Raw genomic sequence first — 21,912 nt, 5'->3', positions numbered from 1 at the left:
CAATTCCTCCTTTTATTGAATGTTACTCCAGACATTTTATTATTATCAGTTTTGTCTTTATTCTCTTCTTTATGCACCTTTTACACACGTGTTTATTTAGTTGTTTTTTTTATTTTTTATCTCTGTTATGCTTTTACTATTATTATTATTAATATAATTTTATGTGTGTGTGTGTGTGTGTGGGTGTTAGTTTTAAGGCATAGTACCTAATGTTAAGCACTTAAGAAGGCGATATTCACATTTAGAAAGATTATAATTGTATTATTATATTATCATTATTAACTATTTTCCTATTCCATATGCAGATGAGCGCCACCCACTCTGCTAATGTATGCGTTTGTTTATATTGTAGGTCAATTAATAACCTGATAAAAACAATGTGTCTTATATGTGGTAGAGCAGTGATTTACACTTAAATATCAGCACCCTGACGGGACCCTCTGATAATCCTCGCCTGTCCTCTAATCAGTAGCTCTGAGCTCCTCAAGAGCACTTCTGGTTCATTAGGCACATCAGATGTAGCATCTGGATTATGACAGCTGTACACACTGTTTAGGTATATTTCCATGACAGAATGTACAGCAAACGTCATAGGGAGAGTCTGTCAGTCAGTCACTGCTGCAGACTCTGCAGCATCATTGATTCATAACACAGCCTTTATAATGTCCCTATAATTCCATATAACCTTTACAGTAACTACAGCTGTACAACAGTTAGTAATAGGGAGTAGAGACAGTACAGGTTTTATGTAGTACATACATACAGTTTTACATAGTATATAGGAGCAGTAGTTGTATATAGTACAGGGGAGTAGACACAGTACAAGTACAGTTTTGTATAGTACATAGGAGTGAGAACTGTATATATACACATATTATTATATTAACGAGTGACTGTTTTATGTACAGGGGCAATAGATATAGTATAGGGATCGTTTTATATAGTTTATAGAAGTGGTAATTTTATACAATATTGGGGTGGGTGTGGTTATGTTCTACTGTCTTGAAGGCTTTCTACTAGATTTTGGAGAAGCATTGCTGCGAGGATTGATTGCATTCAGCGGCAAGAGCCGTAGTGAGGTCAGGTAATATAGACATAATTTAGCATTTGATATAGTACAGAGGAGTAGATACAGTACAGCGATATTTTGATATAGTACATAAAGGTAGTTTTATATAGGTCTATTTTTATATAGTTTATAACGCACATAGGAGATACAACTTTATACAGTACAGAGTAGATATAGTATGTTTATATATGATAAGGAGTAGATATAGTTTTATATAGTATATAGGAGTAGATATACTTTTATATTGTGTATAGGAGTGATAATTGTATATAATACATATTTTATTATACAAATGTATGTTTATACATTATGTAGGGGTGATTATTTTCTGTAGTACAGGGGAATAGATATACTACAGATAAATTTTGATATAGTACATAAAGGTAGTTTTATATATAGGTGTATTTTTGTATAGTTTATAAAGCACATAGGAGATACAACTTTATACAGGAGTATATATAGTATGTTTATATATGATAAGGGAGTAGATATAGTTTTATACAGTACAGAGGACTGATAGTTTTATATGATTTATAGGAGTGTATTTTATAGAATACAGGTCTAAGCTACTCACTGGATAATGAAATGGTTTGGAATGACTCTGAAGCCAATTTCCTCCTTATACCCTCACACTGCTTCTGAGATCAGTCCTACACCTCTGCTCCGTTCCCTGACTAGCCGTCCTCTCTGCACAGCAGTGTGAGAATGCTCCCCATTATTCTGCTTTGTTTACAGCAGGACCTCTTATTGGATAAACCCTCCTCTGTTTGCCTGTTTGTGTGAGCCTTCATTCAGCCATTGGCCAGTGTGTGTGACATTCTGCTCAGCGAAAGACAAACCCAAGGACACAACATAAGGTGGAGCAGCGCAGGGAAGACAAAAACGGCGGGGGTGGACGGAGGGAGCGAGGGAACAAGAAAGCAGAACAGGAGGAAAGAAAGAATAGAGAGAGGCAGAGCCACGGCTCCTGTCGTCTTTTCTGCACCCATCTGTTCGGATGGTGCAGGTGGAGCTCTATTCACCCATCTCCGCGTGTGTGTGTGTGTGTGTGTGCGTGTGTTTGGAGAGGGTGGGGTGTAGTGGAGTGGGGGGAGCAGGAAGAAAGGAGGGCTGAGGGAAGAGTGAAGAGATAGAGGGGGTGGGGGGCTCTCGGTGATCTCTCCTGAAGGGATAATGGGTGAACAGCGCCTTGCAATGGCTGGCATGTAGTGCCCTCCCTTCTCAATTAGCCAATCAGCAGCCGGCTCTGCCTGGCAGAAGGACACATAAAAGAAGAACATTGCAGCAGAGGCACAGAAGGAGACTGCGAGGAGCTGGAAATACATACACACACACATATACACACACACACGACAGCAGAACCAGAACACCCTCCCCTGGACACACCCTACTGGGATCACTGCTTTTTTTTTGGATCCGAACCGTCGCCCACGCTGCGCAGAGAGAAATCTCTCTCATCATCATCATCATCATCACCACCGTCGCCGCCGCCGCCGTCCTGAAGAAAACCCCCCTCCTTTCTTCCGTGCTTGAGGAAACCTACAATCACTCGGGCTGAGAAACCCTGAAGAAGAGGCTCTTTTTTTTTCTTTTTTTTTCTTTTCATTTGGGAAATTTTTGTCCGTCGACAGAGCCCCCCGAGCTCCACGCCTCCAGACCAGGCCAGAGCGTGATAACCCCTCAAGCCGGCGAGAAGACCTGCAGATCGAAGGACCTAGATCACCATCATCTTTGTACAAGAATGGTTACTGTACGTATGCCTTTATTATTCATTATTGATTACTGATTATCAGTATTTGTGGTCTTCTCTTAGTGGTCTTAGTGCAGCTATTTTAATTGTTGAACATTCAGTCGGTCCAGCATCCTCACACAGTCCCCCTGCTGGGACGTCTTTATGGGGCAGATAAGGATCTGCATTTACTCTAATACTAAGCGCTGTGGCGGGGCTGATCCGGCGAACTCGGCCATCATTTAAAACACATCCCTCGTTATTCAGGATTACAGAGCCTGTGTGCAGACCGCCATGCCCTCCGATAGGATTGAGTAAACAAGATTAGCGAGCAGTGTGGGTATTAGTAACGTGATACGGGGATGCGCAACTGACGGCACGCCGATCCAATCCGACGTCTTGTATGGAGCTATGGAGCATCAGCGCAGCGCTGCCTCCTGTGCGGTTCTGCTACGGCTTAACATTACACTTCGTATTAAACGCTAGATGTTCCTCCATCATACCGATGGTATAGGACAGTCAGGCTGAGCAGAATAGAGACGCTGGAGAAGCAGAAGGGCGTTGGGGGCGGTGAGGCCCATGGGGGGTACTGTCCACCCTTCCACTGCTCAGTTCAAAGCAACATGACGCTCGAGAAAAACTTCTGAGACAAAAAGCTCCAAAAAAACCCAAAAAACAATGCCTGGGAGGCTCCGAGCCTGCCGAGAGCACGGCGGAGAGAAAAAGGGTCGAGTCATTCAGAGAGGAATGAGGAGGGGGAGGGGAGGTGTTATTACGCATCATTGGTTTGGACTGAACCAGGCAAGGCCGAGAAAAAATCCTCAGGGTTCTCCGAACAAATGAGGCGGAAAACGGTGAAGGCTGCGAGGCGAGGACGGAGCTGGAGTCTGTTTTTCTGCTTCTCTCTTTTTCCTTCACCGACCGAAGTGCTGAAATCTTCAGGGGGGAGGTAGAGAGACAGTGGACAGAGAGAGAGAGAGAGAGAGAGAGAGAGAGGCCTGAGAGCGTGAGCATTCTTTGGGCGTGGCTTCTGCGCTCGAAGACGGCAGGCGATGATGGCACGCGCCACCTCAGTTAGCCTCCAGCTAATCCCACGTTTCTGTTTCTTACGGTAAAATCAGACAGGGTTTATAGAACAGGTTCTGCACATCAGACACGGCCCACCTTCACACACTGACAGCCCTCTCCACACAGCGCTCGGTCTGCTCCACGCTCCTTTGTGCCGCTCTGGAAGACCGCTACACATGTCCTGGACTGCAGGGAGGTCAGAAAGCATTGTATCTCGCGGCCGTCAGTGTGAACACCTCGCCTCGCAGTGCAGGCCTCGCCGCCCCCTCGCTCAGCATGAGGATAGAGGGTCTTTAGAGGAGGACTCGTAACTGACCTCAACAAAGGCAAGCTGCCTCTCGCGCTCTCCGCCTCTTCCGCCTCACTGAACACATCCAGACGAGCATAGCGTCAATAACACTGAGCAGCAGTCCTCCAGACCAGCTCTAGGAAGTCTGTGTGTGTGTGTGATTAAATAACAGCCCCCCGAGCTGAGGGCTCTCAGCGCGTACTGCGCAGCTTCACCCCCCAGCCACATGTTCCGCAGTCCTCCGTGCCTCTACCGCAGAGGCAAGCAAATAAAAAAAGCGTTGAGTCAGATAACCTTCTCCAGGCGCTTACACAATTCAAGGACAAGGACATAACGAGTGACACGCGGTGAAAACACACACACTCTCACACACACGCTGCCAAATATAAGCTCGGACTCGTTACAGCACAGGGGGGGTGGTGTGTGGAGAAACGCTGGAGGAAATATGGCACAAAAACAGGACGGCAGAGCTGCGTTTCCTCCTCGGCGGCCTGTAGGTTAAACTGAGCCTAAATAATAAAGAGCGGTCAGTGGGATGTTCCTGAGGGGATGCTGGGAGAAATATTGAGCTTATAGTGAGACACATGAAGCTCAAGCTGAGAACAGGTCTGAGATATTACACTGCTTTTAGTGCTGTTAATAAAACTGTTATTACTATGGTTATTACTACGCTAAACCTACCTACCGTAATTATATTCATTATTATTATTATTATTATTATTATTATTATTGTTATTATTATTATTATTATTATTATTATTATTGTTATTGTTATTGGTCTGCGAGAGGAGAGGGAAAGTGAAGGCAGTTGTGCTGTTCATTGTTCCCGGAGAGGTCCCGCAGCCTCTGGCCTCCACACAAAGCGCTTCTGTTTACATTAATATTCATAGTGCTGCCGTGGTCTCTGAGCGCGAGAAGAGGAGGAACGGGTGGCTCTTTTGTTTGCTTGTGTCAATACGTTTATTCAGCAAAAAGGAGCTCGGATTTATGAATGCCCACAGAGCACACATGGCCTCGTTCAATCAAAGCGAGAGGGGATAACGATTTTAAACGACGCCGATGGACGGGCTGAAATTAGGCAGAGTTAAAGAGCTTGGGCTTTTTTAAATGGAAATATCCTCACTGCACTAAAGAACGTAATAACCTCGAGGGTGTGTGAGATAGTTTTAAGGGTTCTGGAGGCAGAAAATAAATGGGTTTTCTTTGTAAAGGGAAGCCCTGTTAGCCACTCCCTGCTTCAGCACTCTGGATAGCGCCCAGGCACCGTTATAATAACGAAGCTTGTGTTTCTAAATGTGGTCATTTTTCTGCTGTTTTCTGTGGTACTGCTTTAAAGCTGGTCTCTGCAGATGACCATAGAAGGTAAAATATAGATTTACTAATATAAAACATATTGATCATGCTTGTCATCGTTTGTTGAGAACAAGCTGAAAAATGACTATTTTTTTTCCAAAAAAACAAAAAACAGCCATTCTGCATCTCTGACTTGTGTGTCCTGTAGCTTTACAGCTGCCACTGTGATCCTATAAGCCGGCAGCGAGAGTGTGGCTAATGCCCTTTGTTTAGACTAATCCTGTAATCTGGGTTAGTGAGACGGCCTATTGGCAATCTAGCTTTCCCGTTTTCAGTCAGCAGGCCAGACAGACTCATATCTCAGGATATCTCAGAATATCTCAGGGAATCTCAGGGAATCTCAGGGAATCTCAGGATACGGAGAGCAGGAGGAAGGCTGTGTGAATGTGGGGGAATTTGAGCCATGAGCTGAGGCGAGGATCTGCTCTGTGTGAGCCGAGCTCCGCTACCCATTACTCACAGACTCCAGTGAATATAAAAACGTCTGTTTTGTCAGCAGAACAAAAGTGGTGCCTGTTGGTCTCGCAGGACTCGGGCAGGAAGCAGAAAATGGCTTCCTCGACGTGCAGCCGGCTTGGCTTCAGCTGTTGAGCTGCAGGGCCTGTGTGATCTAGTTCACCACCTCAGATTCCAGGTTTCTCATCACCAGTCCGCGCCTGAGGCGAAGCAGCTGTCTTCAGCACTGACAGGACTTCTCATAGAGGTTAAACTGCTGGTCGTTTGTTTGTGTGTTTGTTTTCCTGGAGAGCTGGACCAGCTCGATCAATACATGTTGGCAACAAACATGATCAATAGACTCCTCGGGATATTATTATTTCAGTGATTATTCTTTGCTTACTTAATTTTATTTAAATCTCTATAATTCAGTATAATATAATAAATAATTAGGCATCCGAATGCAGTGATGAATCTGTCTGTGTTTATATATACACATTTTGCTGAACTGGTTAAATGGCACGTGTTGTTGGTGTTCTGGGTGTAAATAAGGGAATAAAGCCTCTAAAGGATACATAAACATTTATATAAGAACATTTTCCCACATTTATTCTATTGATTTATTAAATGTAACAGTTTTTCTTAAATACTAATAATCATACAACATATGTAATGTTATGTTATTTTTGCACTCAGTTTAATTTCTGTTTATGTAACGTGTTCAATGAACAGTGAACAGACCTGAGTCTCTGTAGAGAACGTTTTAACTCAGAAACTCTAAAAATACATCATTTGACCACTGACCTAGTGTGCCCAAACTTTTGGAGCATTAACTAGTGTTTTATGTTTAGTTTTAGTTTTCTGCCAATTCTTAAAAAAATAATAAAACACAGGGTTTGGGAAAGTGAAAATGTGTCCTCTGTAGACAATCAACACCTAACCTGACCTGACCAGGTGTTCCTGAATGGATGACGCTGTATCTGGGTGAAGGACTGGGCTTCTCTGGATCAGAGGGGCAGCGGTAAAGGACGGGGCTGTCTGCATGGCAGGCTGAGCCTTGTTTGCGTGCGAGTCAGGGTCCATGTGTAGGCGATGCTGATGCAGGCCATTAAATATTGACGGAGATCTTTCTGAGTCCCAGAAATAGAAAGTACAAGCTGGGACGAGAGAGGGGAAGCCAGTCTGCTGTGAGCTCAGCTCCGTTTCGCCGCAGCGCTTTGTGCTTGTGCAGGTAACGTGGGCGGAGTGTAGGGTGCAGTGTCTGTCACTGGTGTCACCTCGGCGTTAGGTTTCCTGCCTGGTCCTCGGGGCCTCAGGGTGGAGCAGTGTCTCAGCGGGCGGGGCTGTGTGATGCACGGATTTGGGGATGAAAAAGCTCTCCTCCCCCTCCCACTTCCTCCAGCTTCCTCCGGCTTCTTCTGGCAGTACCGTGTATCTAAGGACAGGGAGAGAGAGAGAGAGAGAGAGAGAGAGAGAGAGAGACAGAGAGAGAGAGAGAGAGAGAGAGAGAGAGAGAGAGAGAGAGAGACAGAGAGAGAGAGAGAGAGAGAGAGAGAGAGGAGAGAGAGAGAGACAGAGAGAGAGAGAGACAGAGAGAGTGAGAGAGAGAGAGAGAGAGAGAGAGAGAGACAGAGAGAGAGAGAGAGAGAGACAGAGAGAGAGAGAGAGAGAGAGAGAGAGAGAGAGAGAGCAGAGAGAGAGAGAGAGAGAGAGAGAGAGAGAGAGGACTACGTGTTACATAACGCTTTACGTTTGTCACTGGGGATGGGCGTCTGCCACGGAGGGCTTCACTTCAGTCTATGAGTCCAAACTGACCCCCAGTGCTGTCACTGTCTGTAAACTAGTGTGGATCTGTAGATCATCAGTGTGCTGCAGAAACCTTGTATCTCCATTTCTCTATTTTTTCTCTTTGCTCCAAATATGAATTTGTAAGTGGTTCTTTATACTGTATCAGAATTTTAATTTTAGTGCTCCAACACTGAATCTGATTAAAATCTTTTACATTGAAAAAAGGGATTCCTTCTCCTGTAAAGCTGCTGTTCTGGAGATAAGAGGTTTTTGAGTGACTGATGATTTATTATACAATATTTCTGACTAAACTGAATGATTTCATGTACTAAATTAAACTAAACTGATTATAATTCAGAGGACATCTAGATTGTCTGTCTCACCAGGAAAGCGCTTTTGCCCAGATCCGTGTTTGTAGTGTTTTATTTTTAGGCTCTAATAACTCTCTCGCCGCTCTCTCGCCGCTCTCTCGCTCTCCGACGCGTTCTCCTTGTCAGGGTCAATTTGCCTGAGATCTGCATTTTGCCACAGTCGGCCTCTTTCATTTACCCATAAAAGCACAGCGTATCAGACTGACAGAGCCAGCATCCCTCCTCTTTCACACAAACACCCATATTATAACACACACACACGCCGCTAAGAGTCAAGAAGCCAGCCGATAGCAACAGTTGTCAAGCTGCTGTTACCTGGGCAACCTGGTTAGAGGTAAGGCTGGAGTCAAGAAGAAACGGTTCCAGAGGAGGGAGAGGGTGTTAGAGCAGGATCAGAGGAAGATGGAGGAACAAAAGAGCAGAGCAGGCCACGCCCAGAACGGGAGGAGAAAGGGCTGACTGGCAGTGTGTACAGCACGCCCATCGCTGGTGAGATCTCCAGGCCCTGCAGATCCATCTGCAGTTTTGACTGAAAGGTGGGGGGGGGTTAAGGTTTTTGCACTACAGTGATGATATACATCATATATAAACCCAATATCACTGACCAATATAATGATGTATTCAGTAGTATATATATATATATATATATAGTATTTTAATTAGATCCTCTATTTGAGTTTCTCACAGCTACCTATATGAGTGTATATAAGTGACTGAATGACTGTGTGCGAAACATGGGCCCATTTCAACCACGTCCCGTTTAGACCTTAGCTCTGCTGTCCTTCACCTAGAATTCAGGCTTCATGGTTTTGTAATGAAATCAGACCTAGTCTTTTAGACCCGACTGCAGAACAGCAGCAGAGAATGAAGATACAAGGTTTTTGCATGAGAGTGAAGAAATTCAGAAGGGCAGTTAGTGACGCTTCTGCATGTGGATAGCAGAGATCATCAGACAGAAAGATCAGAGATGCATCATTAATTAGGTGTGTGAGCCTCCCGTTCCACCCCTGGGGTTATTCTGTGAAACGCTGAGGCTGACTAACACTCTTACACACACAGTCATCCTCTAACCCCGCAGACCTAAAGCTGCCATAAACACATGAGAAATGACCGTTCCTGTGAGTGAACTGCTGAACTCCGACAGAGGCGTTCCTGCTGCGCTGAAAGGGGCGGAGTCATGTAAATACTTCAGAGACTGAACACAGGGCTTTGGGCTGCATCAGAGACGGAGCAACAGAAGAGGAGAACAGCTTAAAAAGGGGAGGATCAGCACTGACCAACATACATCTGCTCTATGAAAATCCTCCATAGGCCGAATTAAGCAACACGCTGTACCCCACAGCAACACAGATGAAGCAACACACACACACACACACACACAATCATGGCACACATCAATGAGCTCTGCTCAGAAACAGGGCCTTAGAACTGGACACAGTCCTGGTTTTCCAACTGGTACCTCACACTGATATCTCTTCGGGTCAAACGGAACCCAATGAGACGTCCGTTTCACTTGGGTCTAACCTCCCAGCACCCCATCATCATCCATCAGTCAGAAGCTGGACTGCTGATGTAATGCTGGTTGACCCTGGATGAGGGAGCAAGGGGGAAGGGGGGAGAGAGAGAAAGGAACTGTAACATCTGCAGAGCCTGGGGCAGAGAGAGAGCCCGGGCGAGAGGGAGAGGAGGTGAAGAGGCTGGGACTTGTTCCTCAACCATTCACTCACACGCTGACTTCTCATCCTCTCACAAGTGCAGGTCAAAAGGGTCTCAATGGTCAGGACAGGCTTTTCAACCCAGTGCTGTGACTCCTGCGCACAAAGTCCGAGCCCACCCTCACAGCCCAGCGTTTGATTACAGCACTATCTGTTCTGTCTCTGTTCCCTTCAGATAATCAGCACCATGGAAACTCAGGTGTCCAATGGTCCGAGCGGAACCAGCATGCCAAACGGCCCGGTCATCAGCACCAACGGCGCCACAGACGACAGCAAGACCAACCTGATCGTCAACTACCTGCCTCAGAACATGACCCAGGAAGAGTTCAAGAGCCTATTCGGCAGCATCGGCGAGATCGAGTCCTGCAAGCTGGTCAGAGACAAGATCACAGGTGATTCCCCGTGTGCACAGAACTACACCCGTTTACCCCGTCGCCATGCAGTAACACACGAGACTGAAACACCTTCATGGAATAGGAGCATGAAGATATCAGATCCATAGATGCACAACTATGTATAAAATATCCAGAATGCAGAATATTTACAGTCTGTTGTTTTGACAGGGACACGTGTTTATGGTGTGTTGTGTATTACGCGAATGCTAGGTGTGTTATATTAGCATTACGTCGCTGACCAACAAAGACAAAGAGGTTTCTGCAGGACACTGAGGATATGCATGTAATTCTCATTCTGTGGCCGAACGCTTCGGTTGAACTGCAGGTCAGAGCTTGGGCTACGGCTTCGTAAACTACGTGGACCCCAATGACGCCGACAAGGCCATCAACACGCTCAACGGTCTCAAACTACAGACGAAAACAATCAAGGTAAGAGCACCTCGACCCCAAGCCCTCCAATCATGGTGTCAACAGAGCAGGAGTACGTGAAGAAAGGGGGAAAGAGAGAGGGAGGTAGACGAGACAGAGGAGACAGAGGGAGAGGAGGAGAAAAGGGAGGGGCAGAGGGCAGGGGAGGGGAGGCAGGAACAAAAGGACCAGAAGAAAAGGGAGAGGGAGGGACGGGAACAGAGGTCAGAAAGCAGAGGTGATTGTGATGGAAATGTAATTAGGGAGGTGCAGAGCAGGGCATGGGGTGGGATGGATGGAGAGGGAGGGAGGGAGGGGTCAATGCAGGGAGCCCCATCTGCCTCCAATCTTGGCTAATTAGGGCCTTCTTTGTCCCCAAAATTCAGTTTGGGGGTGGGGGGGGAAGGGGTTAGACTGGGGTTTAGGAAGAAAGGGAGATTAAACTGGCCAGCTTGCTGACCCCACCTGATTCAAAGCACATCAAAGATTGTGATCAAGTGGTGACTGGACTGAACTGTAATCAGCATTATTTTTGTTGTTTTGATATTAATAATCTGCTAAATCATGCCAAAGATCTCTGAAATATCATTTTTTATGTTGGTTATTACATCAAATCCAGTGTAAATAACAGTAAAATCAGGATCACCTCAGTACTGGTCTTATAACAGTGTGGTAAAGAGGACATGTTCAGTGCTCATGACGACAGTCCAGTGATTCTGTCACTGTTATCAATATAACACTAATATCCTAATCTGTTCTTTCTCTGGCCGTCCGGCCGTCCTGCTCACCCCCTGCTTGCTGGCATTCATCCTTCCTGTGTCTAGTGTGTTCAAAACCCTTAAGCTGAGCAAATGTCATATTTTCCATGTCAATAAGGCATTGTTAGAGAGTGACTGGGGGGAAGGGGGAGAGGGGGTGGGGAAGGAGGCAAAAAGGAGGCGCAAGTGCAAAGGCCAGGAGGAGGTAGCATGGGGAGCAGAATGCCAATGACAGGATTAGAGGCCATATGGGCTGCAGGCACCATCTGTAGTGTGGGAGAGATAGAGAGAGGGTTAATTATAGGGCAGAATCCAGTATTCTAATACAACACCCCGCCCCGCCCCAGCCGGCCTACAGCCCAATCTGCACCGCACACTCGCCCACTCGCTGAGCAATAATGCCCCGGACCCCAATAATACAGCTGCTTAGTCACACTCGCCCTGATGCAAACACACAGCACTAACAGCATTCAGACACGAACACAATTTGCCATCAGGGTTTTACAGCACACACACAGAACCACAGAGAGACTAACACACCAGCAAAACCAAGCACAGAGTAGAGGCGTGTTTATCTGTCTATATCTGTCTATGCTAATAGATATATTAGTATAATATATTAGTGTATTTTAACAGTCTATTGTTATGATACAGAACCAATACTTATGGAGTGTTCAGTATTCAGTGCTGAGTGTGCTGTGTTACACTAGTAAACACTAAGTGTATAATTAAGTCCAGTGTATGCAGTATATAGGCAGTGTGTGTATGTGTGTGTGTGTGTAAATTAATATTACGTCCCTGTGACACAAACTTTACAAAAGGGGAAAAAACTCTCTTATCTTTCAATGTACAAATATTTCACTCCATTTCTACTGGCCCTTTCATCCTGAAATTCACGTTATGGGGAAAAGTGGAAAGCGGAGATATGGGGTTTGTGCTGTCAAGCGACGATCCTGAAGTCTACCTCAGAGAAATCTGCAGTGTGAGGCAGAGATATTGGAAATGAGTATAAATAAGAAATGGAAATGCTGTGCATTGGTGGTGTAGTCGGCAGCGCCGCGGGCGTGAGAGGGAGTTGTCAGGGACGCTGGACATCTTGTAATCTGTTTACTTGGTTTGCTGGTTGCCAGAGGAGCAGTTTTCCCTTGAGAGAGAAGACAAAGGAGGGAGGGAGGAGAGGGAGGGGGCAATCTCTCTATCGCACAAAAACACACACACAATCAGTGCCATCAATCACAGTCAGTCCTGTTCAGCCCCAAATTCATACACAAACACATCTGAAGAGCACATCTCTACTTTAGCTGCAGGAAAGTGAGGCAGTGCACAGAAAGGTTGATGAAAATATATCATATTTTAGTAATAATATCAGTAACAAACTCCAACCCTTCACAGGTTTAGTGTCCTGGAAACTGTCCATCCCCTGTACAAATACAGTTTCTCCAGAGAACACCCAGACCAACAGCAGGACGTCTGGGTCACGCTGATGAGCTCCGGACAGACGACTCTGGAGTCTGGCTCTGATGTCTTAATATGTCAAAAAGACCATGTTATTATGGGATAGCTTATTTTCTGACAGGACTGTACTCAGTGCAGGAGTGTGCGGGGTGGGGTGTTTAATAAGGGCACTACTCAGAGTCAGTGTGTGGACGGAAGCGTGTGTAAGAGCGCTGGAGCTGGAGAAGGGAAGGATGATGGGGAAGGAATGGCGGTGGGTGGGTGGCATCCCTCTGAAGCTGGCAGGGTAGAGCTGTGTCGGTACCTGCCTGCTGTAAAGACTGTAATCATGCTGCCAATGGCTCTCATGTTCGGGGTGATAGGTAGGCACACACAGAACCGCAGTGTGGTTCTACACAGTGTGGATAACTGTCTGTTTGCTGCCGCTGTGTCGTAGGTGTCGTATGCCCGGCCCAGTTCAGCCTCCATCCGTGACGCTAACCTATATGTGAGCGGACTGCCTAAGACCATGAGCCAGAAGGACATGGAGCAGCTGTTCTCCCAGTACGGTCGCATCATCACGTCCCGAATCCTGGTGGACCAGGTTACAGGTACAGCCTTACCTCACTTCTGGTTCAGTACACACCTCAACACTGGCCATCAGCACTGTTCTCCCACACTCAGCAGAACAGTATTTATTTAAAGTCCAATATAGTGGGTTTTTATTAAACACTACACTAGTCTGAAGAACAGAGCTCGGTTCCTCCAGGGTTCTCCTGGACGCCCCCCAGTCCAGCCAGCACAGCGTGGAGGATGTGTTCACCTCCATCAGCAGCAGCAGCAGCAGCTCACCTGATTTACCATCATTAAGCCCTGATTTACCACCAAACCAGGTGTTGATCTGAGGAGAACTCTAAATAATACTAGACTCCATGAGCAGCTCTTCACTCTGATTTATACAGTAGACCTCTGCACTGTATAGAAATAGAAATCTTTCAAAATGTCCCTTTTATTCCTTTCTTTTGGAAACAAAGCTCAACAAATTCCACCTACAGCAACAACAACCTGCGTTCAATCACATGACAAAACTGGAAGAAGGCTTGTTCTGTTCTGTTGTCTGAATGTGGTTCATTTCACTCGTAAATGGCTTGTTCAATCTAATCAGAGTCTGCAGACAATTAGTCTGCTTCAAAGGGTTGTTTGATATATATGAATATATGTACATATTCTAGTTCTTTGAGATATATATCTATATAAAGAATGCATTTTGTTAAGTGCCAGAACCCTGCACTGTGTCCTTGGTGTTAACGTTGTGCTCTGCTTTGTGCTTCCCGGAGCAGGCATATCACGAGGGGTGGGCTTCATCCGGTTTGACAAGAGAAACGAGGCCGAGGAGGCCATCAAAGGACTGAACGGCCAGAAGCCCCTGGGTGCCGCCGAGCCCATCACTGTCAAGTTCGCCAACAACCCCAGCCAGAAGACGGGCCAAGCCCTGCTCACCCAGCTCTACCAAACAGCCGCTCGCCGCTACACCGGCCCTCTGCACCACCAGACCCAGCGCTTCAGGTACTGCCCCCACCCATAAACCCCATAAGCCCCATAAGCCCCATGCTCCTCTCTGCCGGCCTTTCCTTTAAACTGCAGCGCCGGCGCGCCATTAGAGGAAACGAAGGCCCAACGTGGGCCTGCAGCCAAAGATGGTGTTTACACTGACAATGCTGAAATTCCATGGTCCTTCATAGGAATTGCCTTCTAAAGAGACTCAGCAGGACAGTATTATACCGTAGGAGATGAAACTGTGTGTGTGTGTGTGTGTGTGTGTGTGTGTGTGTGAGTGAATCAGCCTTGCCCATAATGTATTTCTGTGCACACACACACACACACACACACACACAAAGAGAGAGAAACATGCATGCAGTACTCTCAATCCATCGCCTGAGGGCTCTGGAAGCACTGCGTCAGAGCGCTGGGTGCGTCCCGCCCCACGATTGGCTGTGGCCGAGGCCCGCGTAGAGTTCCCTCTAGTGGCTGCACGGGGCTGCATGTTAAATGAAAACCCTGTTCTCTGGTTTGTCAGATTGTGCCACTAATGTCTCCACCTCCTCCACTCTCCCTCTTGCATTGCAGACTCGACAATTTACTAAACGCCACCTACGGAGTCAAGAGGTAATTTCCAAAAAAAAGGTGTCTTTTCAAAAGCATCCATGCCTAAAACAAACCTCAAACAAAGTGCCCGGAATCCCCCCTGCTGACTTAACCTTGCAATTACAAACATTCAGAACCCACAGTCAGTGTGAGATCATGCTCAAGCCAGGGTTAAGTGGAAAGAGCACTTTGCCACACAGCAGGACATTCTGGCATGGCTTTGTTGAACCTTTTCGTTTTTTTGGTTGATTACCGGACTGAACGGATCTGTACGTGTTTATTTCTTGAACTAACATTTAATTTCTTTTCAGTTTCCGTTGCTTTAATGTCCTTTTTTTCCACCAGCATGGACATACCAGATTCCGTTTGCGTGTCTTCTGTTCGCTCCAATCTTTTTTCTGTTGATTTCTTTCTTATTTGCTTTCATCCCTCTCTAGGTTTCTGTGTTTTTGCTCAATATCGTACGATTTCTGTTGGACATTGTGATTCCTGTGTCCTATTTCTACAGAGACTTTGGTCACCAAGGAGTGATGAGTAAAATATGCAGTGAATGTGGGCTGCAGCGGGTTAGGGAGCCGAGCATTTTGCTGGTCTTTTGCAAGGGGGTAGTTTGGTAACCTGCAGATCTGGCTGCACGTTTTCTATCTGCTTAAGGCTGTGGAGATGAGGATCGGCAGAGGTTCCAAAATCAGCAGGGGCATGTTCCTGAGTATGCTATGCGTTTTGAAGGTAGTGTGCTGCATGTGGCGTGGAACTTCAGAATGACACCCATGGTAGTTCTCCATCTCTCCTCCCCAGGTTCTCCCCCATCACCATCGACAGCATGACCAGCCTGGCGGGGGTCAACCTGACCGGCCCGACCGGGGCAGGCTGGTGCATCTTCGTCTACAACCTGTCGCCCGAGGCCGACGAGAGCGTCCTGTGGCAGCTCTTCGGGCCCTTTGGCGCCGTGACCAACGTCAAGGTGATCCGCGACTTCACCACCAACAAGTGCAAGGGCTTCGGCTTCGTCACCATGACCAACTACGACGAGGCGGCCATGGCCATCGCCAGCCTGAACGGCTACCGCCTGGGCGACCGCGTGCTGCAGGTGTCCTTCAAGACCAGCAAGCAGCACAAGGCCTGAGGTGGGGGTGTGTTAGGGACGGCACGGTCGCTAACGCTCCTTAACCCGGCAGGAGGGGGGTCTCCAAGCTCCCCGCACATTCACTCTACATGGGCCTGGACTGAGTCTTTCTCTGACACTCATTCAAAACACACACATTTCGCACACACACACACACATAGTTTCAACAACGACAACAAAAAAGATACACACGAGAGTTTTTCTTTTTCTCTTTACACAACATGCTAGTCCTTCCCTACGTTTGCCTGGATTGAATAAGCAGAGGTGGGTAGTCGGTCTGTGGGTGGGGCAGGGGTGGGGGTGGGGGGGCCTTTACGCAAGGGAGACAGTTTTAATGAATGTGACGGAGAATGTGTGTGCTGAGAGCTTTGATTTAATTCAGGCAAATTACGAGAACTGATGAACAAACAAAAAAACGATCAAAAAAGTATGTGCAATTTACCCAAACTCTTGCCCCAATTACTCTCCTGTCTGAGCGGGGAGGATGTAGTCACTTTTTTACACTTGGGCATTTTGAATCAGTGATTTTTTTTTAGATCTAAGAAAAAAAATTATGAAAAAAAAAACAGTGTTCTCTTATATATATATACATATATATATGATGATGATATAACTATATATTCAATATTTAAGGTGGTTATTATAGCCAAGTATGTAAGCATTTTCTAGAACTTTGATTACGGTTTCCCGGCTTCACATGAAGGCTGCAGTCCAGCTTTAGGGCGCTGTACCACCCCACTCAAGGTCCAACCCGACAGTCGATCCAGTCAATTTAACCACACGCTCGATAGCAGACACAAGGATAAAGGATATATCCGGGGCATCGCAGTCACCTCACTAACCAACCAACGAACACACACGTCGTACGTCCACGTAGCGAACAAGCCAAGAACCTAGAATCTCCCTGTATTTTTCCACTCTAGTCTTTTATAGTTTAGAGCTGATTCTAGCGTTTAGAACCGAGTCCGCCACACGCGGACGTCTAGAAGTCACTTGGAGCACTTCAGCAGCGTTCCCATGCTGATAGCAGCATCTTTTTGAAAAGAACAGGGGTTCATCTAGAACAGGATCTCGCTCAGTAACCGCCCCCGACAGGCCAAATCCAAAACTGGGATCTGAAAAGGTTCCTGGAGAAAGGCCTGCGTCATACTCCCGTAGAGACAACACTGCATAAAGACGGCTCCAAAGCAATGCCTCTGTCCGAGCAGGGCGTTATGAGGATCACAGGGAAGGAGGTCGGTTAGATAGTCTCCCTCCTCCTCATACCTTCCCTCAGGCCCTCGGCGCCCGATCACTCCAGCCACCTTCAGCTTCTGATCTCTCAAACTGACAGGCTTTGTGCTCCACACCCGTCCTCATGCAATGTCCAACAGCCCTGCAGAAACAGAACAGAGAGCTAGGATCTTCCGCTCTCCCCACGCCCTGTTTTAAGCCACACCTGATCAAAAACAAGTAATTAGCTGTAAAATGCCCCTGCCAAATAATCACCGGTCCCCCACGATACGGACACTCTGAATAGCAATGCCCGCTGTCAGTCCAACAAGCCCCAAACTAAAGTCCACCGGTTGAAAAGCGTCCCGGGGGAGAGAGACCTTGCTGTAAAACGAGAGAGAAAGAGAAGGGTTAAAATGTGTGTTCAAATCAAATGACATTTTGCTTTTTCTAAATATCGCTGTGTTAGCCAAAGAGGACAATGATCTCTTTGAGAAAAAAGGATTACGTTAGAGATTAATATATTTTTATATCTACGAGAAAAAAAACAAGACCTTGTGCAACATTTTTACAGATTCTTAAGCGTGGAAACCTTTGGAACACACCGCATGGCTTTTATTTTCCAAGTTTTTTCCAGCTTTGGGGGAGAGAGAGCCTGACTGTCTGCGGTGTTCGGGAGGGGATCGAAGCGACGGGGACTATAACATACAGTATATGCGTACAGTGAAACCATCACATGATCAAAAAAAAGCAAACAAAACGATGCTAAAACGCAATTATCAGACGGATGAAAGACAGGCTGTCGAGAAGTCGACGCTCAAAAACGATCCAGTTTCAAGTTATCAAGCGTTGCTTCAATGGCGGTGCAGTGGAGCCCCGCGGCCTCACTAGGGACACCATGAACTAGCTGAACTAGCTCCAGGAAGGCTTGCTACCGCTGCATCTCGCTTCCCTTTGGCAGTTTTAACCGAAATCAGAAATGTAATCCAGCGTTCTCGCTAACCCCGCTCACTGCACCAAAGACTTTGTTGAGAATTGGCATAATCTGCTACAGCTGCACTTACTATTGTTAATCCTGATGTATGTAGAAACACACTAGCTGACATTAGACTTTCCTATATCCTCCAGTACTCCATATCACCACCATCACCACCATCACCACACAGACCGCCGTCTGCCGGCACACTACGCCTCACGTTGTCTTGCTTTCAGACATATCAGAGTTGATGTAAACATCACTGCTCGACTCCACTCCTCATTTTGCTCCTTTGCATAAGCACTGACCGACGGAGGGGTCATCAGGACTCCGGGTCTCACTGAAACTAAGGCTTTTCTTCTTCATATCACAGCACTGACGCTACCGCTCACGCCTGAGCCCCGTATCCCGGACCTCCGGACCCCCTCGCCCGCTCCGTGTGTCGGTGGTGTGCTGATCAAACAGGCATGATCACCTTGCCTTCGTAGCCTGCCTGATGAGATTTTTGGCCCTCTCTCTCTAGCGATTGTGACGGGGTGGAAACAGGATTCTTGGTAACCCCTTGGGGGCGCTCTTGAGGGGACATATCTGGCCAGGCTTTTTTTTCTTTTCTTTTTTGCTGAAGCAGAAAGAAAGCCTTAGTGTCCTCACCTCTGGCCGGCCTCATACCCCAGTGCAGATCAGCCCTTTAGCACCACACACACACACACACACACACACACACACACACACTGAATCCAGAGACCCTCTCCCCACAGCTACGGTAGAGAGCCAGGGACAATGGCAGGAGACACACACGTACTGCACCGCTTGAGCAACAAACAAACAAACAAACAAACAAACAAACAATAAAGAAAGAAATAATCGTTTAAAAAGACAAAAAAACTTTCCTATGGAACAGTAAGTGCAATGTGCTTCGTTTTTATATTGACTGAGAACAAAAGATATATATATTTTTTAAAAAATACGTTAAACATCACACTGAAATGGTTTGCGGAATAGCGAAAGGATCAAACGCAGCGAAACAAAGTGTTACTAACCGATTCATTAAGGGAATCAAACAAGCACCGAGAGCTCTGATCTCTGATAAACGTCCATTATCCCTTCCTCAGCCCCCCGATTAGTGCTCTGATCACGCAAGGTCAAACCAAACGGCCGGTTACGGTACCGAAGAGGGCGATTATCGAAGACCGTGAAAGGAATACTGTCTGATATTTCATCAGTTTTAGCCCATGTCGATTTCAGAATATCATTTTTCCTGTAATTTATTGATTTACTTTACATATCAGAATCACATGTTAACTTTAGCGTATTTGTGTTGTTGACGTTGCCATAGAGAACACACACATGGGTTTGAATATTTTCTTTGGTTGCTTTTATTGGGTACAGTTTCTTCTATTTTCTCCATTATTTAAACTTAGTTGCTGTTCCTACAGTGTATGCAGGTTTTAGAATTAGTTAGATTTTTTTCTTTCAATCAAAATGTGTTCAATTGTGTTTGTAAAAGTCTGTGGTAGCTTTCGTTGCAACATAAATAATTTAAACGGAAAAAAATTCAATATAGCGCCAACGAACTTGTATTATTTGGGCGACTTTAAGCTTGTAGTTTTAACTTATTGTTAACTTAAAAACTATTTATTATCATTATTATGATTATTATTATTGCCTCGTATAAAAGTATGTTTTGTGTATATTTATGGTTTATTTCATTATATTTGCAAGTTGAAAAGAATTTTCATTTTTGCCAAAATGTGGTTACACCATTTTTGTTTTTTTGTTTGGTTTGTTTTTTTTCTTAAAAGGGAACAATAGACTAAAAAAGAAAAAAAAAACAGCTTTAGAATTACGATTTGGAAAAGTTCTCCATAGGCAAAGAATGCACTGCTATATTAAACTAATTGAAAGTGTAAACATACATGCTGTGTGCTAGATGTTATGCCTTTGCTGCCTGTGTTTCGTTTGTCTTGTTAAATGAAAACCTTTTGATTATTTGATCTAATCACAGTCTTGTTTTTTCCGGCCACTCTCAGACCCCCGGTTGGAGGAGGCGGGAGGGCGGCGAGGGTGTTTGGGCCTGGGGTAAAGGCCTGACTGAAAGAGAGAGAGAGAGAGAGAGGGAGAGAGGGAGAGGGAGGGGCTGTCTGAGGCAGGTTCTGATGGGGCTCCACTGGCACCCGTCCTGTCTGCTCTGCCCGGGGTCACTGGCGGGACGGACGGGCGCCGGCGGGGCCGCAGAGCTAGAAAAGGGGTCAGTGGTTCCTCTGTTTCTCAACCAATTGTATTTTGTGTCAATTAATTTAGAAGGGATACAGAGTTACTTAGCGATGTTCTTCTTACGCCATTTCTCAAGAATGGTTCAATAACACAGATCAAACGCGCAGCCCCTGACGTCAGCGTTGGAGGGTCACGAGTCAAAAATCTCACACTTCCAAACACGACCAAACGAACAACGACAACAGCGTAACAAAGAGAAAAAAAGAAACAAATAAACCTTTCAGTTTAGTTTAGGATATTTATTACTGGGATTTCAGCTGAAGACGCTTGAGGACTTTTTCATGGAATTGTTTAATTATTTGTACTTTACATGCCAGAAAAAAATAAAATAAAGTTACGAAAGCCGGCGCTCCTGTTGTTTTTCTGTTCTCCTGGGTTTGTGTGGGAGGCTCCGACAGAGGGCCTGAAAAAGGCTCAGTGAAGGAGCAGCGCTCTGTATAATTAACTCCAGCACTGACGCCTCTCCAGCACAGCACCGAGTACGAACCACAGCACTGCCATCTTACTGCCATTACACTCCCCACACACTCACACTCACACTCTTTACAGGCCGCTGTCTACATTAGTTCTCAGTCTGGATAAACTACTGCACTGGGTGGACAAAATTATTAAAAAAACAAAAAAAAAACCCCACCATATTTAAGTGATTTTACCAGCAGAATTGAAACACTGCTCTCCAAACACTGTCCCACACTGAGCTTTGCTGCACGGCCTCCAATTACACTGATCTCCCGCTCTAATGAAACACAGCTCAGTGCACCGATATCCTCCACAACATGATCAAAAATGAACACATTCAGATACTTTAAGCTGCACCCATTGCTGACACAGATGTGCAAATGCACACACAGCTTGTCTAGACCCTGTAGAGAAGAAGTACTGCCAATACAATAGGACTCTCTGGAGCAGATCAGCTGTGGAAGAACTGTTCTCTGGAATGATGGTGGAGGAGCTCCATCCAGTACTTTTGGATGGGAGGAATGGGGAGTTAGAGATGATGAGGTGGGGTTGTGATCATCATCCAACATCCTGACCTCACTCATGTTCACTAAATACAATCAAATCCTCACAGCAATGCTCCTCTAAAATCTAGTAGAAAGTCTTCTCTGGACAGTAGAGACAGTTACTCCAACAGAAGCAGGATCAGCTCTTTAATACCCTTGATTTCAGAAGTAGAAGCAGTGAATGAGCAGGTGTCTCAATACTTTTGTCCATATATCTTGTGTATCACATTAACAAAGTGTATTATGATGTGATTCCATATCATCATACTCCTCATCCTCTACTGCAAAACTGCGGCAGTACGGTATTACCGTTTGAGGAACATCGTTAGAAGAAGAGAAAGCAGGAGGACACGGCGTGGGCCA

The 21,912-nt window shown here is 45.9% G+C and overlaps 1 protein-coding gene across 7 annotated transcripts; it reads left to right on the top strand.

Annotated features, from left to right (window-relative positions):
• Positions 1-2,257: 2,257 nt before the first annotated feature.
• elavl3 (ELAV like neuron-specific RNA binding protein 3) lies at positions 2,258-20,887 on the top strand. Of its 7 annotated transcripts, none has more exons than XM_072676542.1 (7): positions 2,258-2,819; positions 9,993-10,209; positions 10,538-10,641; positions 13,270-13,423; positions 14,153-14,378; positions 14,940-14,978; positions 15,756-20,887. In XM_072676542.1, exons 1-7 carry the CDS (start codon positions 2,811-2,813, stop codon positions 16,081-16,083), a joined length of 1,077 nt encoding a protein of 358 aa, XP_072532643.1. In that variant the 5' UTR covers positions 2,258-2,810; the 3' UTR covers positions 16,084-20,887. The 7 variants fall into 7 exon arrangements, with proteins under 7 accessions (XP_072532643.1, XP_072532641.1, XP_072532642.1 ...); XM_072676540.1 differs by having other exon boundaries at positions 15,735-20,887; XM_072676541.1 differs by having other exon boundaries at positions 14,150-14,378.
• The last annotated feature ends 1,025 nt before the right edge of the window (positions 20,888-21,912 follow it).

This window comes from Salminus brasiliensis, chromosome 3 (genome assembly GCF_030463535.1).
Source record: "Salminus brasiliensis chromosome 3, fSalBra1.hap2, whole genome shotgun sequence".
NCBI classification, from domain to species: Eukaryota; Metazoa; Chordata; class Actinopteri; order Characiformes; family Bryconidae; genus Salminus; species Salminus brasiliensis.
The sequence above is the reverse complement of the archived record's forward strand: the minus strand, read 5'-3'. Positions and strand labels throughout refer to the sequence as shown.

What these genes read in the sequence shown, in the direction of transcription:
- elavl3 (XM_072676538.1), top strand. An exon ending in GGTCAGAGACAAGATCACAG is followed by an intron (nt 10,210 to 10,537) that starts GTGATTCCCCGT and finishes GTTGAACTGCAG; the next exon opens with GTCAGAGCTTGGGCTACGGC. An exon ending in CCTGGTGGACCAGGTTACAG is followed by an intron (nt 13,424 to 14,149) that starts GTACAGCCTTAC and finishes TGCTTCCCGGAG; the next exon opens with CAGGCATATCACGAGGGGTG.